This window comes from Atractosteus spatula, chromosome 1 (genome assembly GCF_055471065.1).
Source record: "Atractosteus spatula isolate fAtrSpa1 chromosome 1, fAtrSpa1.hap1, whole genome shotgun sequence".
In the NCBI taxonomy this organism is placed as follows: Eukaryota; Metazoa; Chordata; class Actinopteri; order Semionotiformes; family Lepisosteidae; genus Atractosteus; species Atractosteus spatula.
The window spans coordinates 75,222,571-75,247,513 of NC_142706.1; the positions used below are offsets into that span (position 1 = coordinate 75,222,571).

Here is a 24,943-nt window from a genome sequence, read left to right on the forward strand (position 1 = left end):
GCACCCCACTCTGAGGCAGCAATACTAACCACTGCACCCCCATGCCACCCTTTACATAATTCACATGAAAGAAAGACGGAAAAGGTCATGACCGCCTAAGCACTCAGACCCTTTGTTGTGTTTATCTTGGGGACAATGCAATCAGAGGGACAATATGTCAGTAAAGTGCAGTCCAATGTGATCTGTTGAAAAGACTCTTGTTAAATCAAATTGAAAGAGACAAAACAAACATCAGCTGATCGTCAGGCTTTATTACAGAAAGGGTTCATTCTTGTCTCTCAATAGAGGGTTAGATGGCTCCATGCAAAACCTACTAGCTAAGTAAAGAGCAATCAACAGCAGACAGAAGCTGCCTTCCTTGCACAGCTTTAATTTAACAAGTCCTTTTACAGTCCACAGCCACACTAATGGTTCTAAGTCATCAGCTACACAATAAATACACAATACAGCTACACAATAAACACAATGCATTAACAATGTGGAAAATATTTAATTACTCTTAAGATCATTTTTACCAGAAAATCCTTTCCATAATTTGAACACATTCATAGTACACAATTGCTGAAGGGAAGGAAGTTCTTGCCTAAAATGAGAAATGCAGATAATGTAACTCTGAAAAGGGGGAAGCAGACTTTTTTTGTTTTAGTTACTGAGCTAGAAAAGTATCAAAAAGAGAAATCTGCATGGGCATATGCTGAAATATTACGATATTTTTAATTAAGACTTCCCTGTTAAAAATCCACACATAATAGAGGTAAACGAGCTCTGTCAGTGCAGTGCTTGACAACAGATGAAACCGTGCAGCCCCTCCCGTCAGTGTGAGAGCTGTACAGACAAGGAGGCTGAAAACTGCAAAGCCTGACAATGCAGCAAAACTAGAGGTAGCCATGGCAACAGCAGCCACCATGGAATGCCAGGCATTCCTAAATACATCAGACCATAAGAGCCCTGGGATCCTCTTTAATCATGACTTGTCCTTTTGATCATTTCTCTTTCCTTTCTAATTTTATTACTTTACTAAACCAAAGGTGTCTTCCAAAAGTACAATAAGTATAATATTGGCAGAAATACACAAGCTTCAGAATTTCTTAGGGAGTAAAAAGATTTAAAAGCCAGTGGTGTTTTGGACAAAGTTTCAAGGAGCAGGAGAATCCATTACCAAAGTGATGGAAAGGTTAAAGTGTGGAGGAAGAAAGGGACCGCAACTGCTGCAGAGAACACTATCTCATCAGTGAAGCATGGCGGAGGTAACACAGCCGCCCATGGGACCATCTAATTCTTTATTGATGATGTAACTGATGATGGCAGCAGCATAATGACTTCTAATATTTACAGAAACATCTGGTCTGCTTATGTAGAAGAAAAAGCTTCCATACATCTTGGCTGGGACTTCAGCATGCAGCCCGACATCGAGCCAGAGCATGGCCACTTCAACCAAGGAGTTCATCAGGAGGGAAAGTCTTAGGTCAAACCAATCTCCAAATCAAGGGATTTAAATCCAATTGAGCAGTTGAAGAAAAAAAGTCATTTAAACCTTGGAAAAACATATCATTACACAGAATTTGGCGTGCTAGTGTTGTCACAGATTTCATGCAGTTATTGCCTCAAAGGGATGGACCTAAATCTAAAATAAATACTCAGAATTCAAACCTAAAACAATTTAAGAATAAAATGTAATTGAACTGTGCCACAGTCTATTATTTTTCTAAATCTTTCAACAGTTCCAAAGAGAAGAAAATATTAAGAATTCAATGCATACTACAGTGAACACACATGCTGTAAAGGAACACAAGACTGACATCACTGCGGCAGCGAAGGCAGCTGAAGAACATTACATCAGCAGACCTCCTGGAGAATCTTGAAAAGGGTTTTTGTTTTCTCTGCCTTGATGGTCCCCATGGAAACCAACAGTGAAACAAATAGTGAGAAAAAGGTTAGAGCTGAATATTTTCTTCTGGCTCTAGAGGCCATCCCAGAAAACACAGCAGGAGATAAGTTAAAAATCAGCATAAAGACAACTCTATACATTATATAATTCATATTAATTGGCCTTTGTGAAGTTAGTGACAACAATATCCATAACTGACACAGCTCCTTTGTTATTAAACTCAAAATACATTTATTTGATAATCACTATATAAAAAAACATGCTGTGCAGTAGCAGGTCCTGCGGCATTCATACAGTCTGGCAACAGCAGAAATATAAAACTGAACTTTGGGCAAAAACCTATCAAAAGACTGAAGCTAAAGCACATGGCTGCCCTGCAGAGCAAGTCACTCCCGCAGTAGCACCGTGACAAAGCTCTGACCAGTGTCCTTGTCTTACACTGTACAACAACACCAGGCTCCAAGTGTGCAAATGCTGTTGTGTGTATCCTGTCCTTACACAAAATCAATTAGCCTGTAATTAAAAAATAAAATTAAATGCAACGGGCCAAATATTGAAGATACAGACACAATTAAATCCCCAGGTGACGCAAAGGAGATTTGAGAGTATAAACTGTGCATGTACTCAAGCAGGTACTGCAGGCAGGCAGCCTGTTTTGCAATCAGCTGGCTTGTCAGCAGCAGCAGCACTGCACACTCACCTCACGCTGCACAGAACAGCTATCACTTTTTTTCTACTGCCCTCCATCTTTTTATCATGTTGAGAGCTAAACATTTACTGCAAAATGGCAATTTGCACGTTTTTTGGCACAAAAGGAATTCCTAAAATTCCAGCTATACTGGGGTACAATCTCCTTTTCCAACATCGGAATCTGCTTCCCTTTCCTTACAGGGAATAAGGCTGCTTTTTGTCTTATTCCAGTATGTTAAAACTTATGTTAAACCCTAAATCACTAACGCTGTGTCAACATTGTTAATATCACTAGTTTTGTTACTTTTCATAGACTCAAAATACTCAACACTTCCATGTGGAAAAAATGAGCAATTTTTATATTCTAACACACGCAGGACAGGAGTTTACAGCACAAAGCAGACACAATGAAGGAGGACCAGCCAGACTCTGTGTGCTCTGGGAATATTTCTGGACTCCCAAGCACCTTGGGAGCAGTCTTCAGCATGGCCGTATTATGAACTTCAATACACAGGACATGAACCTTCGATCACCCCCCTCCTCTGGTTAGACATGTAAAAGCTATGCTCCCGCAGGCCTCATTACCTCGTTTGGGGACTTTGGGCACTGATGATTCTGGGGTTTCTGGAGAAGTAGTGTCTGCTCCATCATCAACCATCTGGATCTAAAAACAGGTCAACAAGGTCGGTTAGGATGAAAGGCGGATTTCTGTTTCAGAACTGGACTTCAAGTTTTATTGTGCTCCTATGAATAGCAACTGGACCAATGGATACTTCTAGTATGTGCATTTTGATAATAGTTCCTTGAACATGAGACCTATCTTTTTAAGAAATCCACTTTTCTCAAGGTTTGGTTTATGCTGAGAAATAATCCCCTCATCTGATTAATATAACCATGGATGTGAAGAGCTGTGAATGAGGAAGCCTGGGTCTAGATACAACACACTGCTACATGTTAACCAGTAAGAGTCTGAGAGTCTAGTCAGTTAGCACTGATTGACATTTCTTTTGTTTTCCTTACTACTCAATTTTACATGTTTTTATTGCTTCAAAATTCCAGAAATAAATAATGCATTATGTAAACTTTTTTAAGGGTCACTTGCTACAACAGCAAATCAGTTTTTGTGTGTCCCCTTACTCATCTTTTATATGACTGTAAGTCATACAATTAGCAATAGCTCTTTTTATCTCCTAGGAGAAGACAATGTCTCCACTGTTAATATCTTTGAACTTTGAGTGTGAGAAGTCACACCAATGTTTATGTTATTAACCTTGTCCATAATGAATCTGGAAAACTGTACTTGAAAGGTAAATCCAGCCCCAAGCACGAACACTGAAGCACAATATCCTAAAAAGACAGGCCTAAACAATTTCAAAAGGCATTTGACAATATCTAAAATCAAATACAATAATTAATGCCTGCCTTTGTTAACTGGCACTAAGCTTTAAGCTGCCAGAGGCACGTCCAAAGCTAAAATTGTGGCAGCAGGAAACTCTCAATGAACATGTTCTGATAAGCAATACTAATTGTTATACTTGACAAAGCATATTTTGAACAAGTAATTATAGGACAAAGAAAGCAGAATATCAATGGTTTGCATCTCCTAGACAACCTCTGGAATCAACTGCCCCTGTTAAAGGACTCGCTGTATCACAAGGACTTTGAATAAATAGACAAACAAGTTCTTTCTCTATTTTTTCCTTACATTTATTTTTAAAGGCTGGGTATCAAACCTGAGATTCAGTAGCAATGGGAATGTGGCAATAAAGCATGCCCTTTGAAGCAAATATCTGACAAAGCATTTTATTGTCTGACTTTGGGGCAAAATAAATTGAATCTAGTCGTCCACTGGAAAGGAACTGGCTGAAGTGCAAGTGTGCAGGCGAGCTGTTCTGCCAGGGGCTGTCATATTTCATCCCTGCCCGGTGCAAGACAGAGCATGGTGGTGTAAATGTCAAGTTGAAAAGAAATATCAGGGTTAAATTGAACATTAAACATTTTTATCTTGAGCCCGAACAGGGCCCGAACAGTTTAAGCTGAAATAAAACCAAGTAAACCTCAATCCCAGGCAGGAGCATTACAAACTTTTTGCTCAATCACATTAGATATCAGAAGCTCAGCAAGGCAGGACCTGGTCAACCCTGTAACCAGCAACCAGGTCACTTCTGCGAACGATATTGGTCGACCAGTAGGCAAACGATATTGGTCGATCAGTAGGAGGCAGTCTTTCCTCCAGCCCAGGATTTCCAAGAAACAAAACCCAAGTATTTTAACTGAACCACCATATTTAGAGCAAACTGCCCAGATTCTACATCTGTCTGCCGGCAACCCACCCCCCTTTATCTTCCCAGTTGATCCAGAAACACCACACTGTAGGAAGTGCCATGCTGGGGTGACACAGAGAACTGAGGGTCTCGATACTTGCTCGTTAGAATACAAGAAATGTAACAAACGAGAGAAAACAATTCTGCCCACCTAGCCTTTTTGTTAGTATTTCTTGAAAGAGGTAAAATTGGTTGTACATAATTAAAAATAAATGCTTTCTGTAGACCTCAAAATACGGAAACTTTAATTCGTTTTTTTTTTAAACATTCAAAAACAATATGAACTGTCAAAAAAACTGCATAAAACATATAATTGTTCAGACAGCTGGTAGGAAACTTTGTTTTACAGTGAACTATATCATGTCACAGCTGAACTACAGGTAGAGTTCATTACACGAATACACGAATTACACGAATATCAACAATTTGTGCCAACGACCTTTTTATCTGCTTGACTCTGCAAAGTAATAGTTATGACTGAGTAATGACATTCTCCTTTCAGCTAGGATGGAGGGTCTGTACTAGGGGGCTGGGTTTACTATACCCACATGAATCAATGGTGCATTAATGATCATCTTCCGGATAATTTTTCTTTAATTTCTTAAATGAGACAATTGTTACCCCTTAGACGTGGAAAAGCTGTTCAAAATTCTCTTGAATTTCACAAAGAAGAAAATACATTTTGTAAAGAAAGTAATACTTTCAAAAGAATAACCTCCGATTCTATTTTTTTTTATTGCATTTTATTTTCAGAACTGAAATTGTTCCAGTCCAGGGGATCTTCAGCCTTCAATCATATCATGTGTTGACTACCCGACTATCGCAGACTTATTGTAAATTCTGAATTCTTAGCAATGAGAAAAGAATATCCTGCGCTGGGAAGAGTAAATGTTGGGAATCGTGTCCGTGGGTCATTTGAAAGGTTTTACATATAAAGAGTGACCAGTGAAACCGATGTGTGAAATACTGATGTACGTTGATGAAAAGGAAACTCCAATGGAGAGTGGTGTGAACCTGCCTCAACCAAAAAATAAAAACCCTTACAGTTTAAGCTCTAGAGGGCTTTGACATGTGAGGTAAAACCAATCTACCAACTGTTCTCTGCAGTTTCTCAATTTCAACCAATGCATACCTAAATATTTTTACTAGACATGAGGTGATCTGATTTCCATCTGCCCAACTGTAAACACCATGTATACAGTGTGTATCCTATTATTTGATTTGCATCTTATCCTAGACTAAAACACATCAGACCTTAAACCTGCTAATGGCATTTCAGATGACCTCTTCTACATTCTCTCCAGTTAGACATAAGACATTTGTGTGAAAACAATCGTGGCATTTGGGAGGTATCACTGCAAGACTTTGGTATTCACCAATAAAACATTGTTATACCTAAGATGTATTTTTATTTTTTTTCTTCTAGAAGAGAACCCTCAAGATGAGAGATTATCCCAAGAGCATGCATTTAATCCCCAACTTAAATGTGTAAATTTACAATGCAGGAGCTACGTTATAGATGGGCAAACAAACTACTTTGCTCTGAAACAAATGGGTGTAGGCATTGCTTTAAATAAATATTGTTGTTATTATTATAAATAATATTAATGAAATGTTATTATCATTAATATTAATGAACAATCATTATTTTCAACATTTACACATATACATATTTTAATTTAACATATTTAGTACATCTTTAGCACTAAACAAGGCATTTATTATAAGCAAGAAAATTGTTACTCATTAGAAAATGGAAAAGCAATTCAAAATTATCTTGAAGTTCATTAAGAAGAAGAATGATCTACTAAGGAGTAAAATGTTGAAAATATCTCAAATTTCCCTTACAGGTCATGCAAGTGTTTGCAGCTGCCCAGCTATCAGGACCAAACAACAATTCATTTACAACAGGGAACCTAAAAGATCAATCTCTATTCCACCCTTTTACAACAGGAGATAAAAGGGAAAATTATTAAGTTTATAGTTGTTATTAAGTATATATTATTTGGAATCTTCTGGAAATAGTACTACTTTTAAAACTAAACAAAAATGCCAATCTTTAGTGGGTAAATTGAGCATTGTTTTTAGACCACTAATCAATATTCCGTAACCATTAATAACACTTCACATAGTTCTCTTCAAAATGCAGTAACTTGTGATCTGCGTTAATGAAACAATGCATCATGTGAAACGCCTAAGTAGGCAAAGGCTTTATTGACTGCAGAGATGAGGGCTTTAAAGATTAGCTGTCTCAGTGCACCACATCTTTTTTCGTGTAATTCACCAAACATTCAGTCTTGAAAAAACGGTTCAATAACCTATACAATGTTGTGCTTAATCCCACTGATAACATATGGAAATCCGATGGAAAGCAATTTTTCACCCCAAGCATACTGTATACTGTACGTGCTTTCACTTCACTGCACTAAGGACATAGCCAGCGTTGTACAGTATGTCTATTTATTACATCAAAATCGGTTAGCCTCCGGGCCTTGTTCTACATTTCCCTAAGACTAGTGTTAATGATGTAATTCTTTTGTAATGCGTGTCTACTGGTAACAGAGTAGCTAAAAAGAGAACACATTTGTTCTACGAGAAGAGGGCACTATTCTAAATTCTAAAGAATACCACAACAACCTGGTAAAAAAAATGAAGAATCAGATAAAAAAATAAGCTGCGATGGAAATCCTATTCTATGGAAAACAATAACAAAGATGAATGAAGATCCGCGATGGACAATGAACTGTTCTAGAAATGTGAGGAGAATCATTCTCCATGCTTTTCTAAAAAGGTGTGTGTGTCAGGTGGAAGTGTTGGTACATCGGCCAGCTGTGAACAGCAGTGGCCTCTCTCGTGTCACATGTCCGGCCGGCGGGACCGCAGAGCGGCGCTTCTCCTTCGCTGCCCCGCGGCACGGTCTCCAGACATTGACAGGAGGGTCGTGGAATTGGAGAACAGTCAAACACGAGCAAAATAAAAATATCAACAAGTTAGATATTATTTATAGATATGAAAGCTTTGTGGTGTAACCACAAAACTGAGAACGTTCAAGAGCTCGTGAGTTATGTGTATGTGAGTGTAGGGAGGTGTGCTAGAACTGTGCTAGGTCTGTAACTTAGAACTGAGAACTGTGGAAGATAAAAGGCTTTTATCAGAAGGGCTGAGAGAGCTCTTGTGGGTCTCTCTCAGACGCTGGGGGCTTGAGGACACAGTGACGGACGAGGGGAAGGGTTACCTGGGACTGGCGCACAAAGATGCCATGGTTCTCTTCGCAGGTGAAGTACTTCTTGCCTTGGACTGTCCCGTCGTTCTTGCCCTTGGCTTCGTCCAGGACCACCCCCACCCACCGCCCGGTGGCGAACAGGGTGGCCCCGATGTAGGCCACAGTGCCCCGGTAGCCCTTGCCGATCACCTCCACGCGAGAGCCCACCTTGACCGGTCGGACACCCCCATCCGAGCTCATCCTGCCGCTCCCACTGCTCGGGGTCTGCAGAGACAGAGCGCACAGCAGTCAGGTCAGGTCCTGGCCAGCAGCAAGCCAGCACTGCTTCCAGGTGAAGATCTTTCTACACCAAGTACCTTTAAATCTGGAGCTGCTCACGTCTCACACAGACAACATGTCAGGTGTTACTTGAGCTATTAAACAATGATATTTCTGTCCCAATAAAGCTCCAAGGATCTACAGACTATATTTCTGCAGGCCCAATATCTTGACATTCAGCGCTGGACCGGATGAACTGTCTGCTGGAGGAGAAGTTCTCCAGTGCCAGGGTTCAGCCAAGTTCAGTCAATGCAAGAACTGTATTAAGACTATGGCAAAGTACAGCATGTTACAGCATGCTGAAAATAAGGAATAAGGCTGCGAGATATAAAAATGCCTAAAATAAAAAAAAAGTTTAAAAAAACAAAATGAGGTCAATATCAAACCCATTGATTGTAAGAAACCTCACATTAAAAAAGGATGTTGCAAAAACTGAAATTCGTGGGAAAATAGTCCATTTTATGTGTGACAAGGGTACAATATACCACCAGCGGGTACTCAGCTTCTCAAGAAACACAGAAGAACTCTGACAGTCTTTAAAAATATACACTATAACTAATAGCTTGTGTTCAGTCTGTAGACTCATTGGTGTGTAAGATTGCAGATACAGACACCCACACAACAGGCTGCACAGGTCAAGGTGTGCAAATGCAAATCTGAAATCAAATTTAAAAAGCCAACAAGACGTCATTAAATTTAGATTTAAGCCATAAACACTTATCTAATGTAACATTCTGAAATACTGGTACCACAGGGCAAATTACTAACTCTTGACAAAATAAAAATCTACCATTAATCTATGAAGGGCTTTTACTGTTTTCCTCCCTGTCTTCCTGCAGGCTGCCATTCAGAAGGCATTTTGAAAGAAGTAAAAGTGACATGACTGTAGAACTCCGAAGCGCTAGACCATCTCTGGCAGTGTCTTTCTGGCCATGCCTAGCAGCTGCTATTATTATTGATCTGAATTTATCACGCTGTGCAGGGAGTTACACTGAGAATCAGCCTCTCATATATAAACTATTGTTAGATGTACAAAGATACACTTTTCTCCCTTTTTCATTCTTCTTTTATAGTTATCTTACTGGCTTTCTGATAGACAGATGCCCTTAAATAAGCCTATCAAGATCATCGTTTCGTAGTGGTTAGTAGCTAATTTATCCAAGAATCTCATCCAGCTGTTTCTTGAAAGGAGCCAGAGTATCGGCTTTAGTCACATGGCTGGGTAGCTCTTGCATCTCCGTTCATAAAGAAGTGCCTCCTATTCTGTTTATATGGACTTCCAAGGCGTTTTCACTTCTTGTCCTTCTTGATTACAGCTCAATGTTGTAATTAGCTTTTAACAGAGTGTTATTCTGAAACATTTGTTTTTCCAACAAGATATTCACCATCACAGTGCCTGTGGTTCTAAAGATTTGTACTTAAGGGACTCATTATTGAACCTCCTAATTTCAATCAGAATTTGTCTCCGACTTCACACTAATGATATTTTAATGCAAAACTTTAATATTAAGATCATTATTAGTAGTTTACTTGGCTGTCATTTTTTCGAAGCAGCTTAAAGGTGTGTCTTTGGAAAAATAAAGTAGTAATAAGATAGTTACAGTAACAAGTAACAGGTTTATTCCCTGCTGAAAAGAGAAGAAAGGAAACACAACGTTTCGGCCGTGGAGTCTTCTCCGCGTGTGTAAAAGTCACATAGCGCAAGCATGTCTGCTGATAGTGATGTATGAAAAACAGCAAATCTCTTTAGCTGCACTGGTCTGGTGTGTTTGCTCAGGGAAAAAAGGCTGGCTTTACATCTTGAGCTAAGCTTAAACACACACAAAACAATTCAAGAAAACACAGACGCAAGGAAAAGAGCAAAGAAGTAATATAGACTTTTAGCAGTAAAAGTCAGTACAGGCTTAGGTGGCTTTCTACAGCTCCTGATACCATGGTCAAATAACAGGCAGCCTGGGAATGGACTCCGCCGTTCAGTGGAACACACATGACAAAGTCAGGTGACACCAGCGCTCAGCAATCCACTGAAAAAATATTTGCTTGCCTGTATATTTCTGACTGCTGCAACCGAGAGCACTGCAGGGAGTAGTGGAGCAACAGCCAATATCCACTCAGCATTTAACACTCACCCAACTGCTTGGTCCATGAAGAGCCATACTGGAATTGCCTACTGAGTCACATCGTCCATCCATCCATTCTCTAACGGCTTCATCCAGTTACAGGTCAGGGGGGACCTGCAGTCTATCCCAGCAAGCAGCAGGCACAAAGCGGGGGGACACAGTCCATCGAAGGGCACACACACACTTGCAAAAAGGCCAATTTTCTGAGAAGCCAATTAGCCTACCAGTATGTCTTTGGACTATGGTAGGAAACTCATGCGAACGGGGGAGAACATACAAACTCCACACAGACAGCACCCCCGGTCTGGAATTGATCCCAGAGCCCCAGCGCTGTGAGGCAGCAATGCTAACCACTGCATCACCGTGATGCTCCTAGTCAGATCAATATAGATCAAATTCCATTGATATTCCCATTATTTGTTTTCTCAACACTAGCAATTGGATTGTTTAGTTTTCTTCATACCATGTTATTACATTCATTTACAGTGTGCTTTTTAACTCAAAAGATCTCAAAGCACTTGACATATATAGATGCAGTCCCACTTCATCCACAGCTGAAGTGCAGCTTCCACCCTGGTGTTACACAGCAGCCCTTCTGCACCAGCAGCCCCAGCGCACAGCCGATCAGGGGGAGGAGTGAGAGGCTTCCTCTGCAGTTAAATCGAGCAGGAGTGTTCAAGAGGACAGACTGTTTAGGCCCAGAGTGAACCTAAGCCAAGACTGTGGATTTAACACCCTACTCTTAGAAATGGGATCATAGTATCGTTATAAACAGGAAGGAAAGCAACAACATAGAAGAACAACAACAGCATGCAGATCTGGACGGGCCACTTCTTACTTGAGTGCATTGTACTCATTTTCTACAGCTACATGGAGATGTCCATGGCTCCAATGGGAATGTCCTAAGCACACTGACACCCATCCTGGGTGGACTCTGTTTTGTGCCTGGTGCTGCCAGGACAGGCTCCAGTTCCCCCGTGGGGCTGTATTGGATAAAGCGGTTAAAAGATGGATGGATAGACATGGCTGCACGAGCAGAAGCTGCTCAGTGCTCAAACCAGGTTTCGCAAGATATAGCCAAATATGTTAATTCAACCCTTCAGCAAAAGCACAGGTTTTGCAACCAAAAAGGTTTGTTTATCATAAACCCGAGACTCAGGAAAACGCACGTCTAAACTTGACTGTCCGAAAGCCTGAAAAATGACAAAATGTCTCTCCATTAAAGGCCTTCATGCACTGAGCAAATACATGAAACTCATATAAGGATTTCAGACTCGCAAACATGTACTCATTAAACACAAACACTTAATACAACAGTGATGCTTAAGAAGCTGAACAAAGTCTCAATCAGAGAATATTTGCAATTGAACAAAAGGTCAGTTTGCTGTAAATATGTTTAAAGGATAACTGCAACAGATCAATAACTGAAAGCTTAAGAAACATCAGGATATTCATGATACGTTCAGCAAATGGAACTGCCTCAAATACACAGTTGAACCTCTTTAGCCTACAGCAAAAAGAATTGATTGAGGCATTTAAAATCCTCAAAACCGTAAGCCCAAAGGATTACTTCAAATTCAACACAGAGCACGGCTGCAGGAACAAAAACATAAATATATGGAAAAACATATAAATGTAGTCAGGAAAAAGAGAGCAGAAGGCATGTTGTTATGCAAACAGTTGTGGGTGCAGAAAACAAGCAGACGAGCACAAACTACTGCTGCACGCTGTATTGTTGTGCATTTGATAAATAAACTTTGATTTGACTGTGGATGAAGATATTCATTCAAGGTTCTTCCAAGACTATATTCTTGGATAAATGTTCTATTAGTAGTCAAATGTTCAAGATGAGTTAGGCCAATGTGAATGATCTGTCATATTTTCATGTGTCTACATAAAAAAAGAAAGAAAATCTCCTGTTTTCGAATTACAAATAGCAGGCAAGGATGGTTCTCATTTCCCATAACTAATCTGAACGTGAGGAGAGGCAGCCCTCATGAACAATGGTATCTTCTGAAACAAGCATCTCCTGGTCTTTATCACACCTAGCCCCAAGTCAGCATGACGATTTCACCATATCTATACTTCAGCATGTTTTTGTATTAATTTTCTAACACTTTTGCAAAATTAGCAGTCTTTTCTGTTTAGCATGGAGTCAAAAAATAAACAGATCCAGACTGTATACTTTCACAGCACAGGCACAAACATTTCAGCGCAGGCCTTAACACAGTATGCCAGCCAAAAGTGAAAACCTGAGGTCCAAGCAGGACCAGATAATGATGATATTTCAGATCTGGCAAACCTGGCAGCTTAGGCACATGAGTCAGGATGGTGCAAACACCTCTGACTCAGTAAAACAGCCAGACAGATGAGATCATTACATATATTGTATAACGTATAGCACTATACTACTATTTGTTTTCTTTTGTTAAGAGATGGGAGACAATGCACATAATATTAAGCATAACAGAATATTTCCTCAACCACCAAACATCTGCAACACATTATGTTATCAAAACCAATAGGCTGTAAGAACTATTCTCTGGACTTGGTACACTATCTCACAATAAAAGATCATTCCAAACAACACTGGGAATATGCTACAATACGAGCAATGCCACTGATACAAAAAATAGTCATCAGAGTGAGCAAACAGTACAGTTTATATTCTAAACATCCATATAAAGGCTGCTTTTCCTTAAGGTCAGTAGCTCTTTTGTTTTAAGCAATGATTATAGGTGGCACAATCTGTCCCATCAAAAGATAATATCAGCAGGTATGAGAATTGATGAAAAGGCACTAAAGTGTGGCAGGTTTGGCAGATGACCCCAATCACATGTTAAGTATGGATGGATGGATGGATGGATGGATGGATGGGGAGTGCCGTCGAGTCGGTGTCGACTCATGGCGACCCTATGGACAGCTCCCCCGTCACTATCCATAGAGTTTTCTGGCAGGATCCGGAAGTAGTTCGCCAGGCCTTTCTTCTACGCAGAGAGTGCGAGAATTGTTGCCGTTGTCATGGAAACATGGTCCTCCGCCGCCAACACCGCCCCCCCATACTGCTGCTGCCCAGTATGGGTTATTAGAGAACCTTGCGCCCCACGTGGGACACGAACCCACTACCCTGAGATCATGCTCTACCAACAGAGCTAGTCGGGGCTGTTAAGTATGGTGATACACAAAAGTGTGGCTTTTCTTATATAATACTTCCTACTAGCCGGTATTACATGGCACGAAAGATACTCTTTTTTTAATATCCGTCTTCTTACAGGACATGTGTACAACTTGTGACCAGCATTTCAAGCAGTACTTGTGGAACAGGGTCAGACAACGGGGGGATGCCACCACCATGTACTGTAGGTGGATCTGATCACAACTCTGAAGCTAATCAAGGCTGAGTCTGGACAGCAATGGGGTGGGAGACTTCCAAGGAAAACCAGGTTGCTTCTGTAAGTGGTGCCTGGGGACCAGTAGGCGGCGCTCTTTCCTGCTCTTCATAAGGTGCAGGAAATGCCATCGTGCAAAAGAGCTGTTAAAATGAAATCTTGACTAGTTGGACACTAAAGATCGGTTTGTAAGAGTAAGGCTATGTTCTACTCTCGAATTAATGGCAATCCCTAAATTCCATCTCCACTGCTGAAGTAAATCCTGCCTGAATCGGCTGTGCAGCGGTGCTGCCGGCACATAATGGCTGCCACAGGTTACTAAGATGGGTCCAGCACTTGAGTATTGGATGAAGTGAGTCCCCCTCCATGTGTTAAGTATTATGGGATCCTCTGGGAGGAAAAAAGCAACAAGAATGCAAGGTATTATTATTATAATGAATCAAAACCCAAGACTGGAAAATCAGCTTAGAAAAACAAGATAATGTTTGAGTGACTACAGCCCACTGAAACACAGGGCAGGGCCCAGAACATCTCCATAAGGTAAGGCTAAAATCTGTAATAGGATGTCACAAAGTTCATGTAACTAATTTATGCATGCATACACGATACATAACGGTTAACATACAGTAGTACTTTGCCTTTTAAATAAAAACAATCACACCAAAAACATTTTCATGAGACTTGTGCTTGTGAAAGAGTTGTTCCAGTTAAAACCATGGTTCAATTTCATAATACTGGTAAGCAGAACATGAATTATGTACACAGATATTTCAGATAACACAGATAAGACAAAAATGTCTTATTTCCACTCACTGTTCCTCTTATCTGAATATTTGTGCAGGCTCTTCCTAGATCTAGGCAGTACTTCGTTACATATGAACTCTGGAATTTGATTTTTACATTCATGTTTGTGCAATTCACAGTGACTTCAACAAAGCCCTGATCCATATGTCACTGCATAGCGAGGAACAGGCCTACAGTACACCTACACTGACTTTATCTCTGAAGTATCAGACTTCGCTTACTGAAACAGTTTAAGTTGTGTGCTTGCATACTTCAGTATCTGCAAATCACACAGTAGTTAACGTCTTTGCCTGAAATTAATATATTAAAAGTAATTCTCTGAGTTGGCTCACCGCTCTTTTAGGATCTAGCCCTGAGTCTGAAATTGGAGCTAAAGGCACAATTTTACACTTCAAAAGTACTAACTGAAAGTCTCCGTAGGAAAAAAATATTCCCCCAATCCATCAAGCAGCTCATTACTAGTTTATTGCTTTGTCTTTTTTTGAAAATGATCTTAGAGGACCCAGCCAAAACACAGAAAACATACATTTATAACACCCAGTTATAAAATGAAAAGCTGTCATCTGCTTACAACCAGAGAAAAATAACATCTGAACACAGTAAAAGAGGACTTGATGATGCCACTGTATTGTTCCTGGTTTAAAAGCCCTTAGTTGTCAGCAATCCTGTTTTGCTCTGTGAAACACAGGCAGACAGTAACACCCAGAAGTTCACACACCTTTCATTAAACATTAAATCATTTTTCTTACTCACCCGACTATACATGTGTCTTTTAGTTTGAGCCATGCTGCTTCTGCTGTTATAAAGCTGGCGTATGCTCTTATCCCTGTCCCTGTTTGTGGTGATGTTTCAATGATTTTGTCTGTGTTAACAGTGATCAGACCATGGCTGCTCAAATCCCACTCAAGCAGACTGGATCACCAACTTCTCTACACAAGGCCTTTAGCTTCCAGGATCTCTGGCGTATCTCGATCAGGGTCTAGTATGAAAACGAATCCTCCTCCTTCTGGCTGGCTTTTATGTTTTTATAAAAAGAAAACCTAATGTCAAAGCATCTGCTGAAAGATTGCACTGCGCTATTGCCGGCGTTGCCTGCTGCAGGAGGGCTGTCTGTCTCCGATCAACTGGGTCCTAACGCCTGCTGTGTAACATCCAGAAGCAGAGAGCTCATCTAGCACTGGCTTTACCAAGTACACAAAATACAGCATCAAGGGAACTCCTGATGCCGGCTACAATGCCACTGTGTACATTTTATTGAAGAAGAAGGTGCTATTGCATTACTTCATTTACCAGCCTTCATTCATAATAGAAGCCTAACCAATAATTCAGTAGGATATAAATATTAAACAGTCTCGCAGTGCTGTGGCCCTGGGCTCAACTACTGGGCTGCTGTCTGCATGGAGCTTGCATGTTCTCCCTGCGTTCACGTGGGTTTCCTCCCCCAGTCCACAGACAAGCTGGTTCTGTAGGATTGGCCCCGGTGCGAGGGTGGGTGTGTTTGTGCCCTGCGATGGACTGGCATCACGTCTAGGCTGTATCGTGCCTTGCGTCCAATGGCTCACGGGACAGGCTCTGAGACACCTTGACCCTGAACTGGATAAGTGGTTACAGTGGTGATAGTGATGGGATCTGAGTACTGTGGTAAACATTAAGCAGATGCACGTTACTGTGAATTGTTTCTGTGAATTGGGTCCTCTCACTGCCACTATTTTGAAGATCACAGCAAGTTTTAAGTCTAAAGAAATAATGCTTGTCACATCTGTCAGAAGTTTTCATAGTGCACCCAGCTACTGGGAACGAGACTGAAGGCACCCTTCGTTGCAATTCCTTTCAAGAATAAGACGACTGCGAATATACTGACTATTTAAATTTTATGATTCCATTTCAATCTAACCTCTAATATTATTTTTTTAATATTTTCCAAATCCCTTTCTTGATAAATGATGGAACTATTTTAGGTATTTTAAATCATGTGCTTAAAAGAACAGCTTTTTTAACTGGGAAACAAAAGCACTGCAAAATACATATCTAAGATAATACAAAATGGAAAAGGGCACTGACAATTTAAACCCAAAGTGAGCTAATACTCCCTGGCTGCACAGTTTGGGTGTATCAACTACGTGCTTTATTAAAATTAGAAAAACAAAAATAAACCATCATCGGGTTCTCAAAAATGTTATTCAGGTGGAATAAACTCTTTACTTCCTTTCCATCCAATTGCAGGACTTCAATCAGCCAGCAGATCAGCTTCTGATGAGGGAAATGAGCTGAGCCCCCTGCAACCTCCTGCCATTTCTCCAGCCTGAGGGATGGTGCGGAAGGTGAAGGCAGGGACACTGTCTTGATGTCCCGTGTGGAGACTGCCACAGCCAGTCCCCTGCCTGCTCACTGCCCTGTCGCTGGCACTACTGCAAGGACCCCCCCACTCCAGCGGCGAATCTCCACGACGCAGCCTCCGCAGAAAGGCTCTTCTCATGTGAGAGGCTGGGCGTTTTTCTTACTTTCTTTTTTCCTTGTTACCATTTTACACTGAGCCTAATTCCCTGTTTCAATATTCTTTCAGAAACCTGTGCGTGCTGTGGCATTCCCACGAGTGCTGCATCAAGAAAGAAACAACTTCGTTTTTTCCCAACGAAGCTAGATTTTGAATTTCAAAAACAGGCCTGCATGAATGTGCCTACAGTACATACAGGCATTTCTGAATACACATAACGCAGTTTAACCAAGTGGTGGTTTTGTGGGAATCAATCAATTGATCAGACTCGCCATTTTGTTACAAACGCACTGAATGCAGACCCTGCAAGGGCTTTACACAACAGATAAAGAGTTAATAAGGAAATTCAGAGAGGCTGAGCTAGCATATTGCCTCCTAAGGTTAGGCAGGGCCACTGCACAACAAACTTAGCAAACTGATAGCACAGCTAGGCACAGCAGCTGTCTACCCTTCGAATATAAAAAAGGTCTTTTTGATGGGATGCAATAAAATCAACACCCACAAAACAAACTAAAGCAACTATAAAGAGAGGGTCTGCAAGAAAATACAATACATCACAAATTGATTCAAAGGAGGTTACAGGATGAGGCCTCCCAGTCGCATTGCTGTCAGCCAAATATTTCTATTCATCCCACATCTGGCAAAGAAAGGCTGGAAATTATCGCTCAGAGTGGCAGCCTGTTATTAGCCACATTGACAAGAAAGGAGAAGACCCAGCTTATCCAAAGCTGTGATCAAATGATAAATAACACACGCAGAGTGAAAACTGCAGCTACACAATAACCATTTTTACACAGATCAAGAATTTGTGGGGAAATACTGTATCAGTAAAGAATGACATGACTAAGACTTACGACAAAACAGATAACTGTCTATTAAACAGCAGTGTATGAAATTACTGAGAGAAACTTTCCCCAAAAAACTGATTAGAGATCTTATACAATGTGAATGTGTATCTATATATAACAAGCAAAAAGACAAGCCCTTTCCCCAGATTTATTTTCCAAGTTCCTTTTCTGTTCAGCTCAATCCTGGAACACTGCCACATGACAACACAAAAATCAGGACATCCAAAGCCCCAGATAAAACACAAACTATGGCATGAAAGAGGTTGTTTCAGAACACTACTATCTCCTGGATCATTTTCCCAAGAAGAAACACTGTATGTATGAAAAGGTTTAACATCAAAGATGTTCCATCACATGTTCTAGTGACTGTTTCCAGCTTTAATGTTAAGCTTAATAATACCAAGCCTAGAAATGAAGCAACATTGCCTTTTTAATCATAAAATTTAATTCTGTGAGCTTTTCACATGCATAAAAATACTAAATACAGTCCTGCAAAGAACTGCTTTGTTCAGACGGCGTTTTCTTCTGTAATCTTAGCCTGGTTTGAATATTAATTCATTTTCTTTAGGTTGTTCACTGCACTGTGGCCAAACATCTTTCTTTCTAACCTCAGTTTCCAGTGAACAATTGGTGCAAAAATATTTTTTTTTTAAATATCTGAATATTTTTTCACATTATCTGAAATTTCAGCAGCTGTTAGTATCAGAAACAGTTCGTAAGGATGGACATTAGGAGATCTGAACACTATCGAAAACACAGTTATCTGTTGTTAGACCATCATTTAGAACTTTCAACAGAAATACTGGAGAGGCAGATGTCTGTTTCCAACAGCTCACCTACAGTATGTAATGTGCTCCTCAATGAAGCAAACACTGAAAAACCTCTTCCTCAAAGCAATAAGAAAGGAGTGCTGACAAAACCATAACCCAGGGAGTGTAAACATTGCCTGAATGCAGCAGCCCTAGCGACCAGGCACAAACAAAAGGCAAGGACTGGCCATCTTTAAGTTGGATGTGCAGTGCTTTTGCCTTTGCTTTGCTTCTATTCAGATTTCTTTCTGTCACCCAGCCAAGTCTTTAAAAGGAGCAGGTCTGAAAGGTGGTCCCATTAATATCTCATTATTCCACTATCAAGGGTCTTCACTCAAACATGGGGTCTGAGAGGTGAGGAGACTGTGGAGCTTTACAGACCAAGTAAAAAAGATGCTATGCTGTAAGGGTGCTCAAGAATCACCAATGCTGAATCTTTCATTATGCTCTGTATTTGGAACAATTATGGCACCTTCACAAGAACCTAAGATAGGTTACAAACAAGAGGGGGCATTGTGCCGACCCAGCCTGCTTGTAGCATGTAGGCAACACCTGTGAGAATCACATCCTGTGTGCGCTGGAAATGGAGAATCTCGAGATTCCTTTGACTCTAGATTGAAAATCGGTCTTGCTGAATATATTTGGAAATTACTGGAAATGCGATGTTTTTAGCTCTTTAAAGCTTTCTGGGGGACCCGAGCATGAAGGGCACTGTACACAAAATTGTATCAGATCAAACCGTGACAATAATTGGATGGCAATATTCAGACGGTGTGTCTCAGAGGTCTTTGTAAGTTCTAATGAGATATGGATGCCTCACTAAAACAAGCGAGCAAGGTTCTTTTTTCACTTGATGATGCCAAACCCCAATAAAGACGAAACCTAAGAAAGCCCAGAATGTGTACTCATTGGGTTTACTATCAACAATTAGGGGTACCACTGCAATCATAAGGTAACAAAGAGAAGACTTGGTTCCTCTTGGCTTTCGAAGCTTTTATCTGTTTAATGGTAGTGAGTTGTCGTATTAAAATGCAGACCTTCAGCCTGGCATGTTACAACAGAGAACAGGCAAAGGTGACACCTAAAGAGAAGGCTCCACGGCTGAAACCTTGTGTCTCTTTTCTTTTCAGCAAGGCATAAACCTTTACCTGCCCCTTTACAGCCTACAAAGATGGAAAGGAGGCATCTCTGTGGTCATCTTCCTGCGCCTGACACGAACCCTAAAAACAAGACTGCTGACTCATCACTAGACAGCCAGGCTGACACCCTGGAGAGCTCTTTTTTCAGAGCACCTTCTGAGTTCCTATTAGACAGTTTGAGAATAAACTTGGATTTTGCTCCATTGAACACACACAGTACAACACAGGGTTAAGAAACGAGGCGGCCCTGCACTGACACAGATTCTGAGGTGGCACTGAAAACCCTGCTGCCAGAGCCCCGTGCTGCTCTGAATGCAGTACTTGTGAAGCAGGGACGCTGCGGTACCCACTCCCTCACCCGCCCCGGCAACCAATCTGGCCTTAGGACCCATCAGAACAAGATTAAAGGCAGAGCAGGCGCTTTCAAAACCTGTACTGTACCAGTTTCACAGCATCAGCACAGCCCGGGAGAACAGCAGCCTCGGATCCCAGCAGCTGACACAGCGGGAAAGCAACACCACAAAATAATACGACACGAGACGGAAATACTGGCATCTCAGCCAGCAGGAAGGTGGCAGTTACCCTTCGCCGTGGCCCCTGGCCGGCTGCAAGCAAGGGGACCGAGGCACCCCAAGGAAAGAATGCCCAGGGGCTCCGCTGCATGGAGGACACCTCATGGAGCTGCGTTTTTTGGGTGCATATATTGTTTTTGTCTGTGGTTCAATTCAAGCCCAAAAGCATCGCCATGGCAACCAGGGGGCTGCAGGTGCGGCAGCGGTATCCAGGGGAACAGTCTGGAAAGGACAGCAAGGTTAGTCCCCTTCCAGCCTCATCAATCCATCCATCTCAGGTCCCAGCTGAACGGGGCTCATCGCCTCATTCAGATGGGCTCTGATCAATGCCATACAAAGGGTGCTCTCTGTTGTTTCTAGACTGGGCATCGTTCTCGTTTGAAAGAGCAGTGAAGTTCACCAGCCTGCTCATTTTTCACAGTTTAGAGTAACCCTTTCATAAACTGTCACCAAGGTGCTATTACAGCACGAGTCTATTACAATATCAATCATTACGTCACACAGACTGCACATTGCAATACATTTGATTTTCCAACAGATTGTGATGGTTTGCACTGGGCCACAAGATATATCTATATATCTTTATATATATAGCATTGTATAAATCCTCCTTATAATGGCAATCTATGTTTGCCTTTTGCACAGTCAAAATTTAAAGTCACTTAGAGGACAATACAGCCACTTATGTTTTAGTAGACAGGCAGTCAAACCACTGTAGGTCTGGCAGATTGTGATATAAACTCATGAATATGGTTTCATTTGCAGTTGTTTGCTATGTCTTAATTTTAAGATTTTTACAACTCTGAATCAATGTCAATAGAATGTGTTGCAGTGAAGAAGACGTGCTTGTCACGACTCAAGTAATGTCTGACTTGGGAGTATTGTTTCCAGGACAATACATGCAGTACATGTCTTTAGGCCCATTAATGTATATCCTGCTGATAGACTCTTTCTCTAAATGAACTCTGCATTATGTAGCTTGAACATAATACCCAGCAATATTGATCTGTCCAATTCACAAGGATCCTTCAAGGAAGATCCAGATGAGTTCCTCAGTTCACCAAGGTACAGAACCCAATTATCCAGCCATTATCAATTATCAGAAAGCTACTTTTACTGACGAGGTTCATGGAAAGCCATGAGGAGGGACCGAGAGCACATTCCTCTCATCCTGTATAGAACCTCAGTACAGGACAATTCAAAACAATCAAACCTCCTGGGAGGAAACGCACACAAACATGGGGAGAACATGCACGCTCTGCACACAGGTCACCCCCAGTGTGAATCAAACCCAGGACCCAGGAGTTATAAGGGAACAGCGCTAACCACCACACCACTGTGCCCCAGTCAAGTACAAAATACTAAGCAAAACAGGTTCCTTGCAACACCTGTCAAGTTTATTTTCTCATGGTGATCATGTGTTATTATGCACCCTCTGCTGTGCAAATGTCAGAAATGCGCTACGATGCACTAACAGACCAGCCTTTAAAATGACTGGAGAGGTGGCATTAAAACTATTAGGCCTATTCATTTGGAATAAACACCTAGAGGATACCAAAACCAAATTACAAAACTATTAAGAGTTATAAATTACTATTCCATGGCATTAGAAAAACAAAAATTGAAAAACAGTATATTAAAGCAACCTCACAAATCTTTGAATAACAGGCTCCTTAAGAATTACAATATTTTCAGCAATTAAGTTTCCTTTACCACTGTGCAAATGCTACTACAGGACACGACAGGTGTAGGAGTGGTATAACACAGCTATAGAGTTATTTAAATTGCTATAAAACTATCTCAATGTAGCATTTTACACTACGTTTATATATTTCTATATATTGTATGTTGTGTCACTAGTGAGGAGAGAAAATGTTTGTCTGAAAGGGGCTTCAGCGGTCAATTTTGTCTAAACTGTGCAAAGTGCTCAGCCGATCATCATGTACACAAGAGCTGGGTGAGCTCAGGCCATGGCAACAGCTCCATTTCAACTCGAGACTTAAGGCTACTGCGCTTGTTGTCAGTTTCAGTCACGATGAAAATGAAACCCTTTCTACTTGTTCGCTTACAAAACAAGCCCAGATTTTTTTTTATTTGGATGTTTCTTTTTTTATTACCACACAATGCAACAAAGGAAGATACTGTACAATGGTACAGTAATTAATGGCATATACCGTTACCTGCAGATTTCACATTTTTAAAGTTGATTATAAGCTCTGCATGCCTCACAACAAAACAAAAATGAATAAATATGAGCCTTAACACACTGGAGATTTCGCACCTCTGAATATGCATTAGATGAAAGGTTCAGTAACTGCATTTCTTTCATTGTGCATGGGTCGATTTCATTATCAGTGTTTAAATTAGATCACATTTAAATAAATTACTGGGGGGCTGGGTCAGTGCAGTTGCAAGGATTCACTTGAGACTAGACGACACTAAAACAGAAACATTTTAGGAAGAAAAACTTGGATATAAATATTTCTGAGAAAACCATATCTCTGAGAACGAATTCCATCAAGTATATACTCTGAAAATCACAGCGGGTGAGAAGAGAACTATAATGTTGAACAAAGGCGGCTCTGTAGTTATACACACTCCCTTAAACATTTCTTTACATTGTGCACTTTGGGTGCTAAGAAGGGTCCTTAATGGCTAGACTGCAATAATGATCTGCTGAACTCCTGAAACAGTGGACATTTAAGAATATGTCTGATCAAAAAGCATATACTGAATTAGTTAAGGTGGTTCCATCCAAAAGAAATTGAAGTAGAAGGCAAACAGGATGAATACAGCATTCCATACAGAGAGTCTGCTGTGTTACTACAGTTACAGGAAGGAAATGACTCCTGGCTATCCATCTGTTAAATATACCAGGCATAGTGCCCCGTTTGAAGTATCTATTAACCTCTTAACCTTTCCAGTTAGGATTGTCATTTGCTCAAAATATGGTACACTCAGGGTTTGGCCCTATCTGTAAAGGCCAAAACATAAGAAGTGCTTTAATGCATATTCTGCATTACCAAAACAGGGGAATAAATCTTGTCTGAAATTCAGAAATGAGAGAAAGGCAAGAGTCTACTGCATCTTTAGAAATATGAGAACATAAAAATGAATGCAATCAAGAGGAGGCCCTCCAACATATCAGCTCTCTATTAATTATAATCGATCTGAGCACCCCATTTTACTTTTTCTTCAAGGGAACCAGAGTAGCTTCAACATAATGGCTGGGTAGCTTGTTCCAAATCCCCACAGTTGTTTAGGAGACAACTGTTGTGTCAAATGTTTTATAGGAGACATTTTAAAATAACATGGGAGAGAAATGCTTAAAGGGAAAGTCTGAGCTGAGAGCTACATTACCATTCAAACCTTAAAGAAAGAACCAAATGATAATTATCCGATAAAGAGAAGAAAAACAACATTCTGGCTGTGGAGATTTCTGAGAAGGCCCTTCACCTGATGAAAGCTCCACAGTTCAAAATATTTTTTTCTCCTTTTGACTTTTCCTCATGCAATTAACCTCTGCTTGTTCCTTTATAATGAAAGTGGAGAGTAAACCACCATTGAATTTGTCTCTTGTGATGTATTCTTGACTAATGAATTAATTAATGAGAGATTACACATAATGCATGAAGGAACACAGTGAAGTTATCGATTACTATGAGGGACTGCATTAAGCAAGAGGGTTTTTGTGGGAATACAATGTTTCTGCAAAATCCAGACTTTTGTCAACCAGTTTGCTTTTACACCTACAGTGGTGAGAAAAATTTGGAATTATCTGTATTCCTGCAGTAATGGCTCCTAAAATGTGACCTGATCTTCATGTCTGTCACTTTAATAGATAACAAACAGATTAAAGAAATAACACACAAACAACTGTACTTTTTCATGTCTATAATAACCACATTATTTAAACTTTCACTGTCTATGCTGGAAAAAGTATGTGAACCTTCAGATTTAATAACCAGTGGAACCTCCTTTAGCAGCAATGACCTCAACCAAGTGTTTCCTGTAGCTGCTGTTTAGTCCTGCACATCAGTTTCGGCCCATTCCTTTTTACAGAACTGTTTCAATTCATTGATATATTGGGGGTGTCTTGCATGAATGTCTTGCTTTAGAAGTTCCAACTGGCTACTTCCTCTGTTTAAGTCATTCTGTGGTAGATTTACTCCCACGTTTAGGATCATTGTTATGTTGCATGACCCAGCTTCTATTAAGCTTCAGATCATGGATACATAGCCTGACATGCTCTTGTAGAAGTTGCTGATATAATCTGCCCCAAACCATGATGCTCCCTCCACCATGCTTCACAGTTAGGATGAGGC

At 40.6% G+C, this 24,943-nt stretch overlaps 1 protein-coding gene across 7 annotated transcripts in view; it reads right to left on the reverse strand.

The window, feature by feature from the left end:
• The window catches only part of LOC148842017 (dynactin subunit 1-like), an 82,665-nt gene that overhangs the window by 54,553 nt on the left and 3,169 nt on the right, over nt 1-24,943 (reverse strand). For 4 of the 7 annotated variants that reach the window (XM_088919491.1, XM_088919481.1, XM_088919463.1 and 1 more), the window contains exons 1-3: nt 15,510-15,874; nt 8,138-8,389; nt 3,164-3,242 (exon numbers count right to left, since the gene is read on the reverse strand). In XM_088919491.1, coding sequence (XP_088775617.1) covers nt 3,164-3,242; nt 8,138-8,389; nt 15,510-15,542 — 364 coding nt within the window. In that variant the 5' untranslated portion in view covers nt 15,543-15,874. Of the gene's footprint in view, nt 1-3,163; nt 3,243-8,137; nt 8,390-15,509; nt 15,875-24,943 lie in introns of those variants that run through there. The other 3 variants (XM_088919508.1, XM_088919500.1, XM_088919472.1) reach the window with 1 other exon arrangement.